Genomic DNA, 17,744 nt, shown 5'->3' with positions numbered 1-17,744 from the left:
CATTCTGACATTCAACAGGACTTCGAACAGAAAAAAAAACAATAGAAAATTTCGTATATTCAATGTAAAAATTCAAACAATTGGCTGAACATAAAACTGTAGATCAGTTCGCTCCAAAAAAAATCGGTGAAAATGAGTGAATTGAACGAGAACTCACTGGACCGACATTTCGTGTCGCAGCTGCGAATGATGTGCGACGTCTACTCGAATAAGATTAGCAAGTCGGACTTTATGATTAGCCAGCGCTGGCTGCAGCTCTTCCACAAGGCGGGCAAGCGGGACAAGTATGCCAGGAACTGTCTGATGCTGCTCATGTATGGCCAGCTGCGGGAGATGGGCAAGCTGAGCATGCCCTTTACCAAAATGGATAACGCCAATCGCCAGCTGGAGGAGGTGCTCAGCGACTACCAGGGTAGGCTAGAGGATGAGGAGGAGGAGGAGGAGAAGGAGCAGCAGCAGAAGCAGCTGGAGCCACTGCAGCTGCAGGAGCTGCCAGCCACGGAAGCGAAGCAGGAGCCCTTGCCGGAGCCGTTGCCTCTGGCGTTGCCAGAGCTGCAATTGGATGTCCAGGACAATGAGGATGCGGCATCTGCGCTCACAACAAATCTGTCCAGTTATAGCAACAGCACGCATCGCTTTATGCCGCGTGCTCCGGAGCTGGAACGCCTCGAGAGCGGCGGCCCATCCGTAAGCTATGCGCCCGATCCCAGCTTCGAGCTGCTCACCCAGCAGAACCAGGCGCTAATCAGAGAGATCAACCTGATGCACGCACGCACCCTGGAGAACGAGCAGCGCTTCAGGCAGGCCGACAGCAGCTGGCAGCAGCGCATGCCTCAGATGGCTCAGATGGAGCTGCCCAAGCCGCGTGCCCCGCCGCTGTTGCCTCGATTGGAGCGCGGCATGCTGCTGGCCATGCGCCGGCTGAGGGATTGGACAGCGGCCAGTGGACCACTAAATTTTCTACACATTTGTCTGCAGGATATGCTGGACGATGAGCCGGAAACACGGAAACAGTTGTTCGAGCTGGATCGGAGGCTGGAGACCGTGCTGGACAATATGCTGGAGCAGGCGGGCGAGCGGCGCGAGAAGAATGTGCGCATGCTCTACGATCAGCTGTTCAAGCAGCAGCAGGAGGCGCTCCAGAGCAAGCAGCAGCTGCTGCGCCATGAGCAGCGCGCCCTGATCCAGGCACGCCAGCAGCTGCAAGCACACGTCCAGGATCTGAAGCAGCGCGAGCAGATCTTCTGGGAGCAGCAGGCGGCAGCCTCAGCGTCCCGTCCATACTACACCTCCGATTCCCGCCAACCGCCGCCGGGCAGTCCCAGGACGAGCAGCAGCTACCAGGCCAAACAGATGCCGCCATACGAGGAGCTGCTGCGCAGCGCCAAGACCCAAACCATACGAAATGCCGCCGACAGCAGCGGCACCGGCAGCGGCACCTGCGGCTGCTCCGAGTGCCAGGCCGAACTGGAGCATCTGGCGCCATCCACGGCATCCACGTCGGTGCAGCGCTCCAGGCAGGCGATGACCACGGAGATATACGAGAAGCGCACTTGCCAGTACTGTCAGCCGCACGAAACGGAACAGCTGAAGGAGAAATTTCTGAAATCCACGCCGGACGATGAGCTCAGCAGCAAATGTTAGGAACTGAGAATTAGTGCCTCTCTTTTATATATATATATATTTTCTACTAATTCTGCTAACAGTTCGATTGTTTTCTTTTTTATTGCCGAAATCAATTATTGCGTGAGAGTTACGGCAGAAAAGCTCTCGTGCAGTGCGACCCATTTTTCTAGATAATTTGGCTATTTCCGAAGCTAACTTAGCCTTTTTTGGCTTTGTGTGTTCCCTAATTCCTAATTCAGCTAGTTTTAGCTATTTTCTATTTGGCAGCACTGCCCATGTGCATGTGTGTGCGTGTGTGTGTGCCTGTCAATTGCCAGAAGAATTAGTGCGCCATTATATATATACAAACTTATATATTTTCTAGTATTTCTGCTAACAGTTCTACAGATTGTTTTATTTTTTATTGCCGAAATCAATAAGTGCTTGAGAGTATCGAGAGGAAACACTCCGAAGCTAACTTAGCCTTTTTATGGCCTTTTGTGTTCCTAATATACCCACAGCACGCTAATTTAGCTAGTTTTAGCTATTTTTACATAGGTTTCAGCTACTTTTTTAAACGTAACTTGGCAGCACTGCCCATGTGCATGTGTGTGCGTGTGTGTGTGTGGGCCTGTCAATTGCCAGGAACTGGACTCGCCAAAGTTTTAATGTAGTTTTAATTTGCTCGTAATCACTAGAAACTTGTCCAGGACAACGGCAAAAAAAAAAATAAAATAACGAAAACAAAGCACAACTTGGAACGTATTGCCACGCACTTGCCTGGCCTGCTGAGCGGAAGAAGCAGACAACAACAACAACAACAACAACAGCAGCTTTGCTCGTAATTAGTTTTTAAGCACTGTGTGTATGCGTTGCTTGCCTGTGTGTGTGTGTGTGTGTGTGTGTGTGGCTGGCATTAGATATGACAGCATGCAGTTAAGCACTTCTTAACGACAATCCGGGCTGGCCTGTGTGGCTGCCGATAATGGCGCTAGGATAATAAGTGCAATTGATTTTCTTGCCAAGAGTTTCTCCAAGTTGTGGCAGTTGGTGCCAGCCAAAGTGCAGCTGGATTATAGTTTACTGCAATTTTCTCTATTACGCTAAGAACTCCGCTACAGTGGTGTCCCATAAATTGAGGTCACCCACAGGGCACGTCGATGAGCTGTTGCAATTGTAGCTCCAATAATTTTGCAATAATATTGAACATTAATTTAGGTTTTATTTTTAAAATTTAAATGTGGCTGCTCGGGCAGCCTGAATATTAAAGTGCTGCCGGTTTACTGTAATTATTTCTGACACATTAAGAAATGCATTACACTGGAGTCCCATAAATTGGGTGTACCTTTTGTGGAGACCATGAGCTCACGAAATTGTTGCTCTCGAAAGTATGCAACACTTCTCAAAATTCTTCTAGGCTCCATTTTGAAATGTTATTAGCCTAGTTATATGATTTATTAGCGTGGTTAAATTTGATAATGCAAGTGCAAAGTTTCTCCATCGACCCGCATAATTTGTTTGTTTATATTAACCACCACCATTCCCGTTTGTCCTTTACATATTTGACAGTATTTTAGGTTTTGCAAAGTGAAATGTGCCAGATTTTTACTAAAGTGAAAATCACCTTACTCATATGCTTAAAAGTATGCTGCAATAAATAGTAAAATAGGCCCATGCTTGAACTTAGTCCCCACACTGAAAAGTATGCTACATTAAATTAGAATAAGCTACTTTTAGGCTGGCCTTGCAGGGATATAAAACAAAAAGGTAGAAATTTAAATAAAGGAATAACTTCCATATTTGACTTGCATCTACCTGTTACTCGAAAACTGATGCCACACACCTGCAGCACATTATAATAGACACAAATAGAGCGAAAGTTCAAACGTTCGACATCAGTTGTCGATTGCAAAATTTCATTTTTCTCTCATTTGTTGCCAAAGTATTCCGAACATTTCATAAATTTGATAAAGCAGAGCATTAGGTAATAAGTACATGACGGTTGGTTGAACTTCAAGCGACCGAGCTATTCATATTTGCAACAAGAACAAAAGTGGACATAAAAGTTGCGGCTGCAAAAAAGTTGCAAAGCAAATGCAGCTGCAGCAACCCGCTGCCCTGCTCCACTCCCCCCCACGCTGCATGACAATAGCTCAAAACATGTAACACCAACTGTCGAAGCGCGGCGAAAAAGCACACAGAAAAAGAATGCGGCGAAAGAAATAACTGTGCGAAAAGTTTTTTTCGGCTTTAATGATGCTCACAGACAGCGAAAACTTTGGTCAGACAGCAGGGGCTTACCGTTAGGTCTTGGGGAGGGGGGGGGGGGGCTGAGGGCTATAAACATAAAATTTGAAATTCTGGCTTTGTGGAGGGCGAGTAACATTAGCGACATAAAATTAATGACAAATTTGTGAGCTTATGCGAATGCATTGTTCCCAAAACAATTTCTGACTATTAAGCAGAAAATGCAGAAAGCGGCGGGGCGCGGGGTCTGTGTGGGAAAATATGACAAAAGTGAAAAGTCGCCAAGGCAGAAGCGTGGTACAAAATTTATGTGCGCAGCAAACCCCAAGCAATTACGCCAAAGACTTAGTTGCCTTTTTGCGTTTGACAAAAACCCGAGGAGCTACGGCTACGGCTTACGGGTAAGCGGGGCGGCAGCAGCAGCCGTGGCCGGCGAGGACCACAACTTTCGTTTTATTGTTAAAATGCTACACAATTGCATTTTTGCCGTTACTGCCAAGTAGCGAAGAAGCAAAGTGCACTACGTATCCATTATAACGTAGAAGAAGCTATAAAGAAGAAGAAGCATTGCGGCTGGAGCTGCAGCTAGAGATGGGTCGATATTTTTAGCACGACACGAATATGAATAGCAATTCGGCAACACGACACGCACGAAATCTTGTTTATTTTTGTAAAATAATAATTATTTAAATTTTATAGGAATTTAAAAATAAATATGTGGAGATTTTCGATTTATCATCCTCTTTGTTTATACATTAGTAATTAGTAATAACTAAATATAGCTCGATGTTTTATTCTACTACCGATTTTATATACATTTTTATTAAAGTATTCTGACATGAATATTATTTATATTTTACCTTAAGTAACTTTTTTAACAGCATTTAGCATATATAAACTTTTGTGTTAGTTTCTATTCTCTGCTTGACACGGGATCGACACGAGCAAAAGCAAACACGACACGCGCCCAGCTCTAACTGCAACTAACCATTGAAGTTGAAAATGGGCTGCTTGTTGCATTTATCACATTTTGCACATCTTCGCACAGGGAACAACGCTTAATGGCTTCCTGCTGCCAATGCAGCCACTGCGGCTGACAACAACTTTGCTTGGGCAGTTTTCTTAGTGCCCGCCCGCCCACACAGCGTCCCATCGGCTGCATAAAGCACGACACTTTGGAGACTGAGCAGTTGCTTATAGTGTGGCTCAAAGTGGTTGTTAGAATGCGGCCAGCAGAAAATTGGACTAGTTTCTATGGTCGTTTATGGAACATATTCACTATATTTACTTCTATACACACAATTACAATGTGGCCTCTTTCTGGCTAAAGTGTCGCTTGGCGAAGGTCTCGCCCACAATGAGCGGAAAGACCAGAGTGGCCTCGGCATACACCTTGACTGGCGTGGCCTCTTTCCGTATCTTGCCCCAGGATACCGCCTCGTCCGGTCGTGCGCCGCTGTCGCTGCCATCGAACTCGGAGCCTGTGTTTATGAAAACGGAATAATCGGCGCCATTGCGCATTAGATTTGCATTGCAAATGTGATGTTTTATGAGGCCACCGCCTACAATAATCATGCCGCTGTTGATTGCCTTCACGGCCATCGTGTTGAGCCGCCGCAGATCCGATAGTATGTCCACAACCAGACCAGGCTGGCGGAACGAGTGAAAGTACATCATGTCACCAAGACTGCCATCGGTTAGAGCGGGACAATAGACGGGTATTTGATTCTTGGCCGCCCAATAATATATGGAGCTCGGATCAGCAATACGCTCGCCCAGCCTGTGTATGATGCGTGAGGGTGACCAGACGGTGCCCTTGCTGCGCTGCTCCTCCAGCATTTCGTCGAGCAGCGGCATTAGCCAATCCTCAAACTTGCAGTAGTTGTCATTCGGTACCAGCAGATTGCCAATGCGATTTATGCCACGTTCGCGCAGCTCTCGTCCGCTTAGCTCGAAGGAGCCCATAAATGTTGGCGCCAGGCATTTGATGAAATCCTCCTCCACGCCGCCGGCCGTTGTCACAATGCAGTCGATCATGCGATGCTCGGCAAGGAAGCGCAGCGTCTCCCGCATGCCCGACGACACCAGATTCGAGGTGTAGCCCAGGAAAATGGTGCATTTACTGCGCCGCCTGATAAACTCGTCCGTTTCGTGCAGATCCTGCTCCTCGGCCCCCAGCGGCTGAGCCCTGCAATCCAACTGCCTGTACATAGTATTGTGTAGTGTGGTTTCCAGAAAGCAAAAGAACTTACCATTTTGTTGATTTCCTTTATGGCCAGGCCGAGATTCGTTGCCTGAAAGCCGGTGTGCGCATAGGACTCAAGCAGCTTGCTGTAGTTAACGCCCTGGTTAAAATCGTAGCCGTGCACCTGTGGCGTGTCTTCCGGAATGCGTTCGCTACGCTTGAGTACCGCATCTTTGGCAATTTCGGGCTCTGCTGACATTGTCAATTAAACTTGTTTGTTTTTGCGCGTTGTTCGTAACATGTGCAGGTGAAATTCAATCGAATGAACTATCGATAGGCACAACTGAGTAGACTGTTTACAAATGAGTTTTCCTTTTAATGGGCTTTTATCGGTTTAAGTTTTAACTGTTTCCAGCAAACTGAGGCAAAATTAACAAAAATATCGCACTAAATAATTGCAAAAGCGTTAGGTGGCAACTCTTTTAACATATCGATTATGACAGTGAATATACGGCCGACGATAGTGCAATCGATTGTTTTCGCTGCGCTACCTTGAGTGACAGGCAGAGAAATTGAGAGCTAAAGAGCAAGAAGAAGCAAGCACTTGAAACAACCAAACCAAAATTTTAAGGTACGGCACAAAATTTAACATATAAATGGCAATCGTATAAACAATTGTAAACTTCAAACATGCCCACAATCTGACATACAAAAGCAGAAACATACAAACGGCCAGCCTGCAATCGAAGCGCTAAACCTCAGAAGTGGAAGCTGTAGACGGACGACGCGAGCAAGCGCCAAGCAGGCCAACAAATATAGCAAAATGATTAAACTTTTCTCGCTGAAACAACAAAAAAAGGATGGTGATCAAACGGCACGCGGGGGCCAGCAAAAGAAGGCTTCAGCTGCACAATTGCGCATACAAAAAGGTAAATACCTATTGGCTATTTGGCGCCCATAACTTTGTTTTATATGTTTTTTTTTAGATATTAACGAACTAAACCTGCCCAAAACTTGTGCAACGGAGTTTCCAGATAGCGATGATTTGCTCAACTTCAAATTGATCATTTCACCGGATGAAGGTTTCTACAGAGACGGTCGCTTCGTATTTAATTTTCGCGTGGGCTCCAATTATCCGCACGAGCCGCCAAAAGTGAAGTGTGCCACGCAAGTATATCACCCCAACATCGATCTGGAGGGCAATGTGTGTCTAAACATATTGCGCGAGGACTGGAACCCAGTGCTGACCATCAATTCCATTGTCTATGGCTTGCAGTTTCTATTTTTGGTAATGTTCGCCAGTGTTGCCAACTGCTGTTCTAAAAAAAATAGCTGAATCTAATGTTAAAAATAGCTGCATGTTAGCTTGATGAGATGCCAAAAAAGCTAAATCAGTTTAAATTTGGCTGTTTCTGGCTGAAAGTAGGCCAAAAGTAGCTGCATTGGCAACACTGAACGTGACTAATTTAGCTTCTACTAACATTCATATTTTTTGGTTTTTTTAGGAACCCAATCCCGAGGATCCGCTTAACAAGGAAGCCGCCGATGTGCTGCAAAGCAATCGACGTCAATTTGAATATAATGTAAAGAAGGCAATGCGCGGGGGCATCGTTGGCGAGACTTACTTTGAATGCTGTCTCAAGTGATATAGGAAATCAAAAGTCTTTAATTTAAGTAACGGCATCTGCCTGCTGCTGCTGCCTGCTCCAATGTTTCAATGATGATGAATGCGCTTTTATTAGTTCTATACAAAAAACAACAAGCAGCGGGCATGGAACAAAAACAATAACAACAGGCAGATTGGCCGCAACAGCAGTAACAACAACAGCAACAACAGCAACAACAACCGCAACAACAAATTATCGTAATAAAACAACCACTGCGAACCGAAAACGAGTCGAGTCAGCAACTTTTTTTTAGTCTAAAGCCAACATATATAATATAAATTTGTCATCATGTTTGTAATGCATTGAGGGAGACAGCTCCAAAAGAAAACAAAAACAACAACAACAAAAAAATGAAAGATATAAATGAAAACGAATGCGAAGTTTTTCACGAATTGATAATTAGCTGATATAGAATACGCAAGCAATGCAACATGTTGGCCGTTTAGTTCATATCATTTAATTACAATTGGTCCGTATTGGGTTGGCAATAACTAAGCAAAGAAACAAGTATTGATTTATTCTTGTTTTAATATATAAGTTTATTTTAGTATTTATCAATTAAACATGCTCCGCCAGTTTTATTGACCCAACCCAACTCCTCACAAGTGTATGCTGTGCCGCGCCAGCTGCATATTGCGCCACAGGCACAAATCGGCGACAGCCGCCTGCCGGCCGCCTTGCAAGCGCAGGTCATAGAGGCGACTAATGAGGCCCACGCGTATATCATCGGTTGCCAGCACCTTGAGCAGCTGCTGTATCAGGGTCGAGGGCAGCAGACGCAATACGGGCGTCACTCGCTCACCGCCGCACTCCACCAGCAGCGAGATGAACTGATAGACAAAGACGGCCTTGGGCGACAGCTCGTCGCCGCTGACAAATTGCAGAAAGACGCGGAATATGTGCTTAATGCTGGACTGCAGCGGTTCCTTGAGATTGAGTGGTGTGGCGCGCAGCTCAGCGTTGGGCGTGCTCAGCATGGCGGCCACATTTGTGCCGCCGCCGTCGGCAAAATCATTGGAATTTTCGTTGCTGCCATCGCCAATCACTTTGCGCACCTTGGCCGCATTGGCTACGCCCTGCATCTCATCGTCGTCGTGGGAACGCGAGCGTTTCTTTAGAGCAGCTGCAGCGGAGTTGGCCGAGCTGCGCGTCTCCAGGCAGGAAATGATGCAGTAGACGCAGAGGCGCGCCAGCACCAGCGACTGTGGCTCGTTGATGTCGTCGCTGCAAGAGAAGAAAACAATTAGTAAGGTCACGTTTCGGCATAATTGCACCGTGGCACGCACCCTTGACGACGCAGGATCAGTGGAGCCACGACATACTGCAGCAATGCCTCGGTGCTGCGCTCTATGTCCAAATGCATCACAGCGAACACAATGTCCATGCACTTGGCCATGTCGCGCATGTATTTGCAGCTGAGCAGCTGCTCCACCAGCTGAGTAACCAGCCAGGATGCACCGCCGGCCAGCAACAAAGATTCCAGCGTCTGTGCCGCACGCACCGGCAAATGTCCGGCTTCGGCAACACTGCGCCAGCATTCGCGAAATTGTTCGATGAGCGGCGTGTGGGAAATGAGACGGGATTTGGTATTTGGCGCCGGATGCACATCGTGCTGCATTTTACGTATAATCTGATAGGAGAGCGCCAGGCGTTCCTTGGAGTTCTCCTGGCTGGACAGCTCCTCGGTGGTGAGCGGTGCCAGAAATTGTTGGATCATATTCAACGGCTTCAGCAGCTCCGTTTCACGAACCGAGTACATGTACGCGCACAGGAACGAGGTGGCGCACACTGTGAAGCTGAAGAGGCGACGCTTCATGTTGTCCAATATGCTCTTCACGTCCGCTGAGGAGAGTGTTTCCTGCTCCCAGGCAATTAGCACATGATGCAGCACGCCGGGCAAATTGAGGCATATGTCCTGCCAGGTGAGGTTGCTGGGTTTCAGTTGTGCCGCCTCCGGTTTGCTCAGACTCAACAGCAGCTCGTCCACTATGCTGTCATCGCAGAGCGCTAAAATCTGGCGCGGATTTTTAAGCTTATTGCGCTCCATCATGCACTCGCGCACCCATTTCTCAAAGAAGGAGTCGCCTCGCTCGGAAAGCACCACCTGAAAAAGCATCATTAGATAAGATAATAGAAGCTATAAGTGAGCACTCACATCCGATCCGTAGGTCTGCACAATGCTGGTGAGCATCAGGAAGGACACATCGAACAGCGTGGAGCGTATGATGGACAGTTTGCCCAGTTCACCGGGCAGCTGCTTGGAGTTCTCGTTGCACTGTATCAGACGCGAGACGAACGTCTTGAGGCGACCCTCTACGGTGGCCACGGATAGGATCAGCTCAAAGCTGTTACCCACTGGCACCTGGCAGAGTACATTCACCATATCCGGCAACTTGTTGGTGCACAACGTTTTCAGCACGCCAGAAAGTGGCACCTCGGCGCGTTTTATGAAATTAATGTTCGACGGCGTCTGCTGACCATTGTCGCACTTCTTGAGCAGCATCGAGGCGGCCTCACTGCAACAGATGGACATTTTAAATGAGAGCTCCAACTGGTTTGAATGTATACCCACCGCTGGCTGGCGAACTTCTTGACGTGAACATCGTTCACCAGCTGCTGTTTGGTCCAGTCGTTGAGCAGAAACTCAATAATATTGCACGAGCACTTGGTGTCCATAAAGTCCAGCAGCAGATTGTCCTCAATGAGCAGCTCCAGCGCCTCCACCAGCTCGGGTATGTAGTCTGTCGCTGCCAATGGCTGTTCGCCCGGCACACGCTGCAGCGCATGCAGCTGCTTGATAATGTGCGGCATCTTGAAGAACATAAAGGCGCCCCACATGGTATCCGGACTGGTGTCGGCCGCATTGCTGAGCGTGAGGAAGCCCGCGCGTATAATCTCATAGAATAGACGTGTGTTCGTATAGCCCTTGAGCCGCTGCAGCATTTGCAGTTCGGCCACATAGTACGAGGTGTCCTTGCAGGGATTTAAAAGCACTTCAACGGCGAGCAGTGGCTGCACACAGCATGAAATCTTTTCCACGGTGGGGCATGGATTAAGCATTTGCAGCTCCAAGTGCTTGGCATCGATGTAGGCCAATTGCTTGAGCTGCTGCTCGGCGGTCGCCGCGCTGAGCGTAAAGTTGGAGTTGGTCAGCGAGGCCTTGATGCTGGCATAGAGATCCCGCAGCCTGTCTAGTGACTCCAGCTCCTCGTGACAGCCCACGTTCAGCATGGCCAGTACAAACTGTTGCTGCGTGAGATGTTCGATGAGCAGACAGCTCTGATCCAGCATATAGGACTGCTCGGCGCTCATCTCGCCGCGCATCTCGTACTGTTGCAAAGTGCGCGCAAATATCTGCATGATCCACAGAACCAGCTGCACCACGGCGCTAGGCAGCAGCGACTCCTCCGACTTGATGCTGGCAGAGGATAAATTGAAGTTTAAGCTGAAACTTGATTTGGTAAACAATTATGACTCACCGACAGGTGATGCCGTCTATAATGCTAACCAGAAACTCCAGCAACGCGGTCACACAATAAACGCGCCCCAGCTTATCATATTTGGCTATGCAGCGCAGCACCGCGGCATGCGAGACGAGGTGTGCACACAGCGAGTGCTTCAGATAGTTCAAAACCAGCTAAATGCGGGCAACAAATGGGTTAGAAAGATATTGTCAATTGTTAAACAAGTTTAACTATATATTCACCGAGTTCGCTGTGGAGCCAATGACCGCCTGCTGCAGCAGACAATCCGCCAGGTTGTAGACATCGCCGCTAACACCGCGTGGTAAGACCTAAAAGAAAAAGATAGACTGTATAAATTTAAGAGTATGATATGTGCACAAAGACAACCAAAAGTTGGCCTTAATATAAAATGTGGCCCCATGATTATATGTATATAAAACTCCTCACTAATTGACCAACTGACGGACTGATTGACTTGGAGCTAAGTTATCTTAAATTTGAATCTTCAAGGAAGCTGTTCCAACACAGTGCCAGCTGAACAAAATGTCATTAGGATTACATCTGTTGAACTATTATAGATTAAAAATTTGGGTACCTATACGCACAACATACAAAAACAAATAACAATCTTCAAGTTATAAACAAAAACCACACAATTACATCACATACAGTATAGTTCCATATAGTTCTTCCATTTTCTATTACGCGTTAAATGATGTTTCGTTTAAATTTGCAACGCATTCAGGGTTGTTTCATGAGCAGTTTGAGAGGATCATTTAGACGGCGACCACTCGTGGGCGCAGCGTGTGTTAAAAAGGATAACAACGATATTGTAGGCAGCAGCGGTTGGCTATGGAAGCGCCTGATAAGTCAGTATCAGTTTCGCATCAAGAAGGAGGTATATTATCCGGATCGCAAGTCCGAAATGAAACGTCCGATGACAGCCAGGCAGTCGCTCACCGTGAAGCCCCAACAGCAGCGTGGACTGCCCAAGGACTATTATTACAAGGTGCTGGGTGTGAATAGGCACGCGACTATACAGCAAATACGCAGCGCCTTCTATGCGCTGGCCAAGCGCTATCATCCGGACTCGACGCACTCCGAGGAGAAGCTGAAGCACTTTCAGGAGCTATCTAATGCCTACAACATATTGACGGATGAGACAAAACGCTTGGAATACGATCAGCTGGGCGGCATAAAGGATGAGCAGGCATTTCTCGAGCAGGCAGGCAATCCCATGAAAATCGATCTCGCCTCAAGGAAACACGATGCCAGTGGCCAAAATCCAGAGGGTGCGTGTTGTGATAAACCCCACAGCGATGTTTGTCTAATATGCTGAGCCCTTTTCCTCCTCCTCCTCCTACGTAGACATCAAAAAATTAACTGGCGGCGAGCTCGATTTAACATTGACCTTTCTGGAGGCGACTGTGGGATGCAAGAAGCGCGTTGAATTGCGTTATTTGCGCAAGTGCGAAAACTGCAAGGGCAAGTCCCAGCTGATGGCCAATCGAGATCTGGGCAAGGAGCCGTGCCGGCGCTGCAACGGCACAGGCAAAGTGACCACCAAAACGTTGACTTTTACCGCTGTGAATACCTGTGGCCAGTGCAAGGGCAAGCGGTATATTAATCGCAATGATTGTGAGACCTGTGAGAACCGTGGCTTTGTAACTGGTAATGTTGAGGTCGTCATCGCCGTGCCACCCGGTTCAATGGCCGGCGACGTGATCCCAATCGACAATCCGAATACAAAGCAACGGGTTAACTACACACTAAAGGTGCCTCCGAGTGATTACTTTCGTCGCATTGGCAATGATATACACACGGACAAGTATTTGAACATATCGGATGCCATACTGGGCGGCAATTTCTCGGTGCGCGGCCTCTACGAGAACGTCGAGGTTCGCGTCGAGGCCGGCACCCAGTCCCACACTCAAGTGGTGCTGCACAACAAGGGCGTGCGGACGCGTGAAGGTGTCGGCAATCACATCATCACATTGAAGGTGCGCATACCGCGCAATCTATCCATGAAGCAGCGACAGCTTGTCCTGGCCTTGGCACAAGCTGAGGATCCGGTTTATGAGTTCCATAAAAGTGGCGTCAAGAAGATGAGGAATTAAATGAGGTTCGTATACGTGCATACGAAACGTGTTCAAAAATTCTCAATGTAAACACCTAATGAATTTCAAAGTAAACTTGGGATTTGTAACATGTGTAAATCACCTTTTTTATGTTTATGCCCCACTGTGAGTCTGTCCAGCGTTCACGCCATGCCACGTTAATCAACTGAAGGATCTTGTTGTTCTCCTTCATGCTCAGCGCTTTAGTTATTCACGTTATTCTGAAGATTTAGAGTTTATTTCATTATACTTGGGACACAAGTCCTATAAACAATTATATGAAAGTGTATCAAGAAGAAGCACTGTTTATATTTTTCAGCGAACGTATGTATGTTTACTGTATGCGGTTTCTCGTTAGGGATGATACATAAATATCGATACCTATATAAAAATAATCAGTACTGCCATCTGATGTACAAATGTACTAAATCTGGTATTTTATCTATACAACGAAGCACTATATTCGGTTTTCTTAACAACTGTGATTATTAGAAACTATGTCTAAAATTCGTTTGTATAATTAACAACAAGTTTTTCTCATACTTTGTATATTATGTGGCATCTGTGAATGTAATACTCGATACTTTTTTGCAGTGCTGAAAATGAAATTAGGATTAGTGCTACACAGCACACAGACTGTATTTTGAAAGGCCCGCCAAATTCAAAAGTCAAAGCAGCAGGTATATTAAATCAAATATGTAATTTATTGAATACAATAAAGTAGCGCATGATTTTTGTAAACTGCTTTAAATATTATGTTCTAAAATGTTTGACTTTGTACAAAATATATGTATATATTTACTATATATGCCGAAAATTGTTCCTCCATTACACACACTTCAATTTTGATGCTTTCACTCAATCTCTTGTTACTTTGATTATTTTGATATAATTATAATATTAGTTAAATTGGCAATATAACAATAAATGTGCTAATGTTGAGTATTGTTTAAGTAACGCAAAAATTATAGCAAATTATTAACTTTCGGTGGATTGTCAAGGGCTCAAATGAAAAATATATGCATGTAAATTTACAAAGGCAATTTATTTAATAAGAAATTGTAATGTTCAAATTATTAAAAAATATAACAGCTAACTTAAGATTGTATGACAAAAGCATTTCTCCTATTAATGGCAGCGCCACGAACAGAACTTATAACTAACAAAAATTGTTTTGCGGCAGGGGGAAGAGGGGGTCACTCATTTATGTTTTTTGCATTTTATCTCTTTTTTACTTATAAACCGAGGAAGAATCATCATTGATTACGTTAAAAGCTAAGTCTAAGACCTATTCATTTATTTACTTAATTTTTTTGTTTGACGCCACAGAGCTACCGCCTCCAACGTCCTCGCCAGCTGCATGACCCAAATCCAATCACTTTATCATCGTCGTCCTTAGTACTTTGAGGAGTGAGTTTTTCTTCTTTTTTCATATCATTTTTTGTTACCACTTGTGGTTGTTGTTGTTGTTGTTTGAATTGCACCTAAGTGGAGGATGAGGCGCCACCAGCCGGTTCATCGCCTTTAACAGCCGAGGCATAACTAGCGCCTGCATTGCCGCCGCTCGTCGAACTGCCCGGTTTTTCAGTAGATTTGCCATCGCCAGCAGCACCACCAGAAGTAGCGGCAGCAGCAGCGGCGGCGGCGGCGGCACTTGGCACCCCGGCCGCACCACCAATGGAAACATTACTGTTCAGACCTAAAGCATGATGAGTTGAATCAACTAAATAATTTGTTGTGATATTGCAAAGGTATGTGTGTGTGATTGTCTATGTGTGTGTGTAATAATTGCATTTATTAAGCACCTTTAACATCCATGGCATAGCTATCGTCCAAACGCAAATCATGCCGCTTTATTAGCTGACACTCTGCGCCCTCAATCGAGGGTATGGAATAGACATACAAATACCCATCCTGCGAGGCAATCAATAGCCTGTAATGAAATTAATATGCATTTAATGATAGACTTACGATATCGCAGTGGGTATCATAGACCTACCTTAGCTGCTTCTGTATGGTGGTTATGGCGCACATGCGTCGCACACCCGCCTCCGGCAGGGTGACCGATGCAAAAGCCCGCCCCTGGCTAAACACATCGGTCACCTGCGTGGGCAAGTAGCTGGTCACCGTTTTGCTCAAGAATCTAAAAAACGAGTAACTTGCATGAGAGAATAGATTTGATGAGTGGTGGTGGTGGTGTTGGTTGTGGTTGTGGTTTGTGGGTGGTTTGGTTGGTTTGGTTGGTTGGTTGATTGAAGAAATGAAAGAAAAGAAAAATAGATAAATGTCAAGTGCCACACACAAAAAAAAAATAAACAAACAAAACATTAAATACAGTGAAAGCTGCCTCGGACAGCTGCGGATCGAGAGATGTCAAAGAATAATGAAAAATTAAAGGAAAAAAACTTCATTCATTCATACTTTTACAGAATTTTAGGTATTAGGCTAAGGGATTGGGTATTTCTAGCTGTAAATGTGGAAAACAGGTTGAAAAAGTTTTCTTTGAATAGTTTTAAATTTGATACAAAAATATGGCAAATTTTAAATAATTTAGTTTTATTTCCCTGTAGTTCGTCTAAACTTGGGAATGTTTTGGGGATAGTTATGATTTGTTTTTGTTCGTCTGATAAACGAGAAATAAAGGTTATTGGAGATGTCCGCCCGTCCGTTGACAGAGCTTTCACTGTACATAAAATCCTGTACGCAAAATGGGTGAAAGATTGTGAGAGACTGTGTATATATGTTGTATGTGCATGTATATACACCGTAACCAACAGACAAACAAAAGCTGTGACAAGAAGCAGCTCGCCCGCTTACCCCATCCAATCGTCGCTCGACTGCTTCCCATGGTCATTGTTCTCGGCAGCGCTGCGATCCAAGCGGAATATGTGCACCGTCTCCGTGTTCGAGCTAGAGACCAAATACTCGGCGCAAGTGCTAAACGAGAGCGAGACAATCGAGACGCAACGTTTGAGGCCGCGACGCAGCTCGAACAGTCGACTGCCGTCCTGGGAGCTGAACACACGTATGACGGTGCCACGCTCGCTCGCGGTGGCAATCTCAGTGCCCGACGGGCTGAACGCAATTGCCGCCAGCGGTGTATCATGGGCGGGTATCATTGTCTTGGCATGCAAATTGATGGCATCGAATATTTGCACCTCGCCAGCCGTAACGCTGCCCGGATAGGCCAGATAGCAATGCTCCGACGAGGATGAGAGCGCACACAAGCCCAACTGATTGCAGGGCGTGTCGCGTATGGTGTGCACGACCTTCATATCCTGGATATTGTGTATGTAAAGCGATTCCTCCAGGCAGACAATCAAGCGTTCGCGATTCAGCTTCACGGCCAAAATTGTGTTCGAGTACGAGTAATTGCAGATCTCGCTCTGCTTCTTGAAATGACACACCTTCAGCTTGCGCGGCGCACGCTGCGACACGATGGCAACGAGCGAACTCTCGAACAGTCGCTCGATCAGGAATAGATCATCGCATTTTGTGTTATAGATTTTGTCCAGCGTGGAGTCCACAGAGCCCAGGCTATACAGGCTGTAGCTGCCGCTGGTGGCCACGGCCAGCGAACTAAACGAAACGAGACTTTAATCTCATATTTACCATATATTACTTTATACTTACGTTATGTTTTGATTAAAGTTGACAAACACCTCGCCCGCATCCACATCGGGTCGCCCTAGCAGGCTCATCATTGTGTTGTCTGTCGCTGTGTTCTTTTTCCTGCAAAAGCGGAGCTGATGTTAATTCGTGGAGAAGACTTTAGTTCACAGAAGATATCCGACTAAGTGATACCCTGTAAGCAACTGCTGTAAGATACATCGACTTACAAACAGACACAGGAGCGGACATAGACTTGACTTACTTCCCAAAGATGCCACCTTCTGTCTGTTACATATGTTTGCACAAAATCATTATGCCCATATTCAATGGATGCAGGGTATAATAATTCTAAACAAAGGCTCCGTTTAGCTATTACGTTGAAACGTGAAATAACTTTAAAATATGCAACAACAGCTCAGGGGCTGGGCGAGCATATTCGATTGCGTACTAGACGAAAGCGCAAACAAAGCGAGATACATATGGAAAGGTGTATTTTGGGTTGAGCGCTGATAAAAACCCCCAACAACAACAAACGAAATGCGCACGTATGGCCAAAGCATTTACTTACTTTTGACAAAAACACTTTATATGCACGGGCAATGCGTTGGGCAGCGTGTGCACTAACACAGTACAATGGTTCTATTGTTAAAACTGGCTAAATAATTGTATTTCTAAAGTAATTTCTATCGCGCAATTGTTTTTGCTATGTTTTGCACTAGGGATGGGCCTAGTTTGCTTGCGATATCATATACATCGATATATGCCAGCGATATGTGGGGAACGAAGCAACGATAATTGTGTTGCGATATTTGCAATAGCTCGTATCGATAGTGACATTGGATTTCAC

At 45.9% G+C, this 17,744-nt stretch overlaps 6 protein-coding genes across 11 annotated transcripts; 3 read left to right on the top strand and 3 right to left on the bottom strand.

Moving 5' to 3' along the window:
- LOC135430843 (transcription factor SPT20 homolog) lies at window positions 1–1,708 on the top strand. Its single transcript, XM_064685657.1, has one exon. The coding sequence runs from the start codon at window positions 133–135 to the stop codon at window positions 1,642–1,644; it is 1,512 nt and encodes a 503-aa protein (XP_064541727.1). The 5' UTR covers window positions 1–132; the 3' UTR covers window positions 1,645–1,708.
- Window positions 1,709–5,113: 3,405 nt separating this feature from the next.
- Dhps (Deoxyhypusine synthase) lies at window positions 5,114–6,410 on the bottom strand. The gene is made up of 2 exons (XM_064685539.1): window positions 6,105–6,410; window positions 5,114–6,051 (listed from the first exon to the last, which is right to left on the bottom strand). Exons 1-2 carry the CDS (start codon window positions 6,294–6,296, stop codon window positions 5,155–5,157), a joined length of 1,089 nt encoding a protein of 362 aa, XP_064541609.1. The 5' UTR covers window positions 6,297–6,410; the 3' UTR covers window positions 5,114–5,154.
- A 45-nt stretch (window positions 6,411–6,455) lies between these two features.
- On the top strand, window positions 6,456–7,930 carry UbcE2M (NEDD8-conjugating enzyme UbcE2M). 2 transcript variants are annotated; one of them, XM_064685540.1, is made up of 4 exons: window positions 6,456–6,668; window positions 6,756–6,966; window positions 7,024–7,325; window positions 7,543–7,930. In XM_064685540.1, exons 2-4 carry the CDS (start codon window positions 6,861–6,863, stop codon window positions 7,681–7,683), a joined length of 549 nt encoding a protein of 182 aa, XP_064541610.1. In that variant the 5' UTR covers window positions 6,456–6,668; window positions 6,756–6,860; the 3' UTR covers window positions 7,684–7,930. The 2 variants fall into 2 exon arrangements, with proteins under 2 accessions (XP_064541610.1, XP_064541611.1); XM_064685541.1 differs by having other exon boundaries at window positions 6,753–6,966.
- A 288-nt stretch (window positions 7,931–8,218) lies between these two features.
- MED24 (mediator complex subunit 24) lies at window positions 8,219–13,635 on the bottom strand. The gene is made up of 7 exons (XM_064685530.1): window positions 13,389–13,635; window positions 11,411–11,497; window positions 11,184–11,341; window positions 10,277–11,122; window positions 9,860–10,220; window positions 8,991–9,808; window positions 8,219–8,928 (listed from the first exon to the last, which is right to left on the bottom strand). The coding sequence occupies exons 1-7, from the start codon at window positions 13,476–13,478 to the stop codon at window positions 8,304–8,306; spliced, it is 2,985 nt and encodes a 994-aa protein (XP_064541600.1). The 5' UTR covers window positions 13,479–13,635; the 3' UTR covers window positions 8,219–8,303.
- Window positions 11,728–14,039, top strand: LOC135430751 (dnaJ homolog subfamily A member 3, mitochondrial). 2 transcript variants are annotated; one of them, XM_064685538.1, is made up of 3 exons: window positions 11,728–12,460; window positions 12,537–13,290; window positions 13,880–14,039. In XM_064685538.1, exons 1-2 carry the CDS (start codon window positions 11,881–11,883, stop codon window positions 13,283–13,285), a joined length of 1,329 nt encoding a protein of 442 aa, XP_064541608.1. In that variant the 5' UTR covers window positions 11,728–11,880; the 3' UTR covers window positions 13,286–13,290; window positions 13,880–14,039. The 2 variants fall into 2 exon arrangements, with proteins under 2 accessions (XP_064541608.1, XP_064541607.1); XM_064685537.1 differs by lacking the exon at window positions 13,880–14,039 and having other exon boundaries at window positions 11,729–12,460; window positions 12,537–13,384.
- A 509-nt stretch (window positions 14,040–14,548) lies between these two features.
- Atg18a (Autophagy-related 18a) lies at window positions 14,549–17,636 on the bottom strand. 4 transcript variants are annotated; one of them, XM_064685532.1, is made up of 6 exons: window positions 17,466–17,636; window positions 16,919–17,017; window positions 16,103–16,864; window positions 15,285–15,443; window positions 15,091–15,218; window positions 14,549–15,008 (listed from the first exon to the last, which is right to left on the bottom strand). In XM_064685532.1, exons 2-6 carry the CDS (start codon window positions 16,987–16,989, stop codon window positions 14,770–14,772), a joined length of 1,359 nt encoding a protein of 452 aa, XP_064541602.1. In that variant the 5' UTR covers window positions 16,990–17,017; window positions 17,466–17,636; the 3' UTR covers window positions 14,549–14,769. The 4 variants fall into 4 exon arrangements, with proteins under 4 accessions (XP_064541602.1, XP_064541604.1, XP_064541603.1 ...); XM_064685534.1 differs by having other exon boundaries at window positions 14,549–14,984; window positions 17,466–17,635; XM_064685533.1 differs by having other exon boundaries at window positions 15,285–15,428; window positions 17,466–17,634.
- Window positions 17,637–17,744: the final 108 nt, after the last annotated feature.

This window comes from Drosophila montana, unplaced genomic scaffold, assembly GCF_035044405.1.
Source record: "Drosophila montana isolate Dmon_TW-CO22-7 unplaced genomic scaffold, ASM3504440v1 contig_3083_1, whole genome shotgun sequence".
In the NCBI taxonomy this organism is placed as follows: domain Eukaryota; kingdom Metazoa; phylum Arthropoda; class Insecta; order Diptera; family Drosophilidae; genus Drosophila; species Drosophila montana.
This window is presented reverse-complemented; position numbering and strand designations above follow the sequence as displayed.

Bases quoted from the DNA above. Each gene is read 5' to 3' on its own strand.
- UbcE2M (XM_064685540.1), top strand. From the start codon at position 6,861: ATGATTAAACTTTTCTCGCTGAAACAACAAAAAAAGGATGGTGATCAA. The intron at 6,967-7,023 runs GTAAATACCTAT...GTTTTTTTTTAG, and splicing joins ACAATTGCGCATACAAAAAG to ATATTAACGAACTAAACCTG. The intron at 7,326-7,542 runs GTAATGTTCGCC...TGGTTTTTTTAG, and splicing joins GCTTGCAGTTTCTATTTTTG to GAACCCAATCCCGAGGATCC.
- MED24 (XM_064685530.1), bottom strand. From the start codon at position 13,478: ATGAAGGAGAACAACAAGATCCTTCAGTTGATTAACGTGGCATGGCGT. The intron at 11,342-11,410 runs GTGAATATATAG...GCCCGCATTTAG, and splicing joins TTGGCTCCACAGCGAACTCG to CTGGTTTTGAACTATCTGAA. The intron at 9,809-9,859 runs GTGAGTGCTCAC...ATGCTTTTTCAG, and splicing joins TGCAGACCTACGGATCGGAT to GTGGTGCTTTCCGAGCGAGG.
- Atg18a (XM_064685532.1), bottom strand. From the start codon at position 16,989: ATGATGAGCCTGCTAGGGCGACCCGATGTGGATGCGGGCGAGGTGTTT. The intron at 16,865-16,918 runs GTAAGTATAAAG...CGTTTCGTTTAG, and splicing joins AACTTTAATCAAAACATAAC to TTCGCTGGCCGTGGCCACCA. The intron at 15,444-16,102 runs GTAAGCGGGCGA...CTCTCATGCAAG, and splicing joins TCGAGCGACGATTGGATGGG to TTACTCGTTTTTTAGATTCT.
- LOC135430843 (XM_064685657.1), top strand. From the start codon at position 133: ATGAGTGAATTGAACGAGAACTCACTGGACCGACATTTCGTGTCGCAG.
- Dhps (XM_064685539.1), bottom strand. From the start codon at position 6,296: ATGTCAGCAGAGCCCGAAATTGCCAAAGATGCGGTACTCAAGCGTAGC. The intron at 6,052-6,104 runs GTAAGTTCTTTT...ATGTACAGGCAG, and splicing joins TAAAGGAAATCAACAAAATG to TTGGATTGCAGGGCTCAGCC.
- LOC135430751 (XM_064685538.1), top strand. From the start codon at position 11,881: ATGATGTTTCGTTTAAATTTGCAACGCATTCAGGGTTGTTTCATGAGC. The intron at 12,461-12,536 runs GTGCGTGTTGTG...CCTCCTACGTAG, and splicing joins CAGTGGCCAAAATCCAGAGG to ACATCAAAAAATTAACTGGC.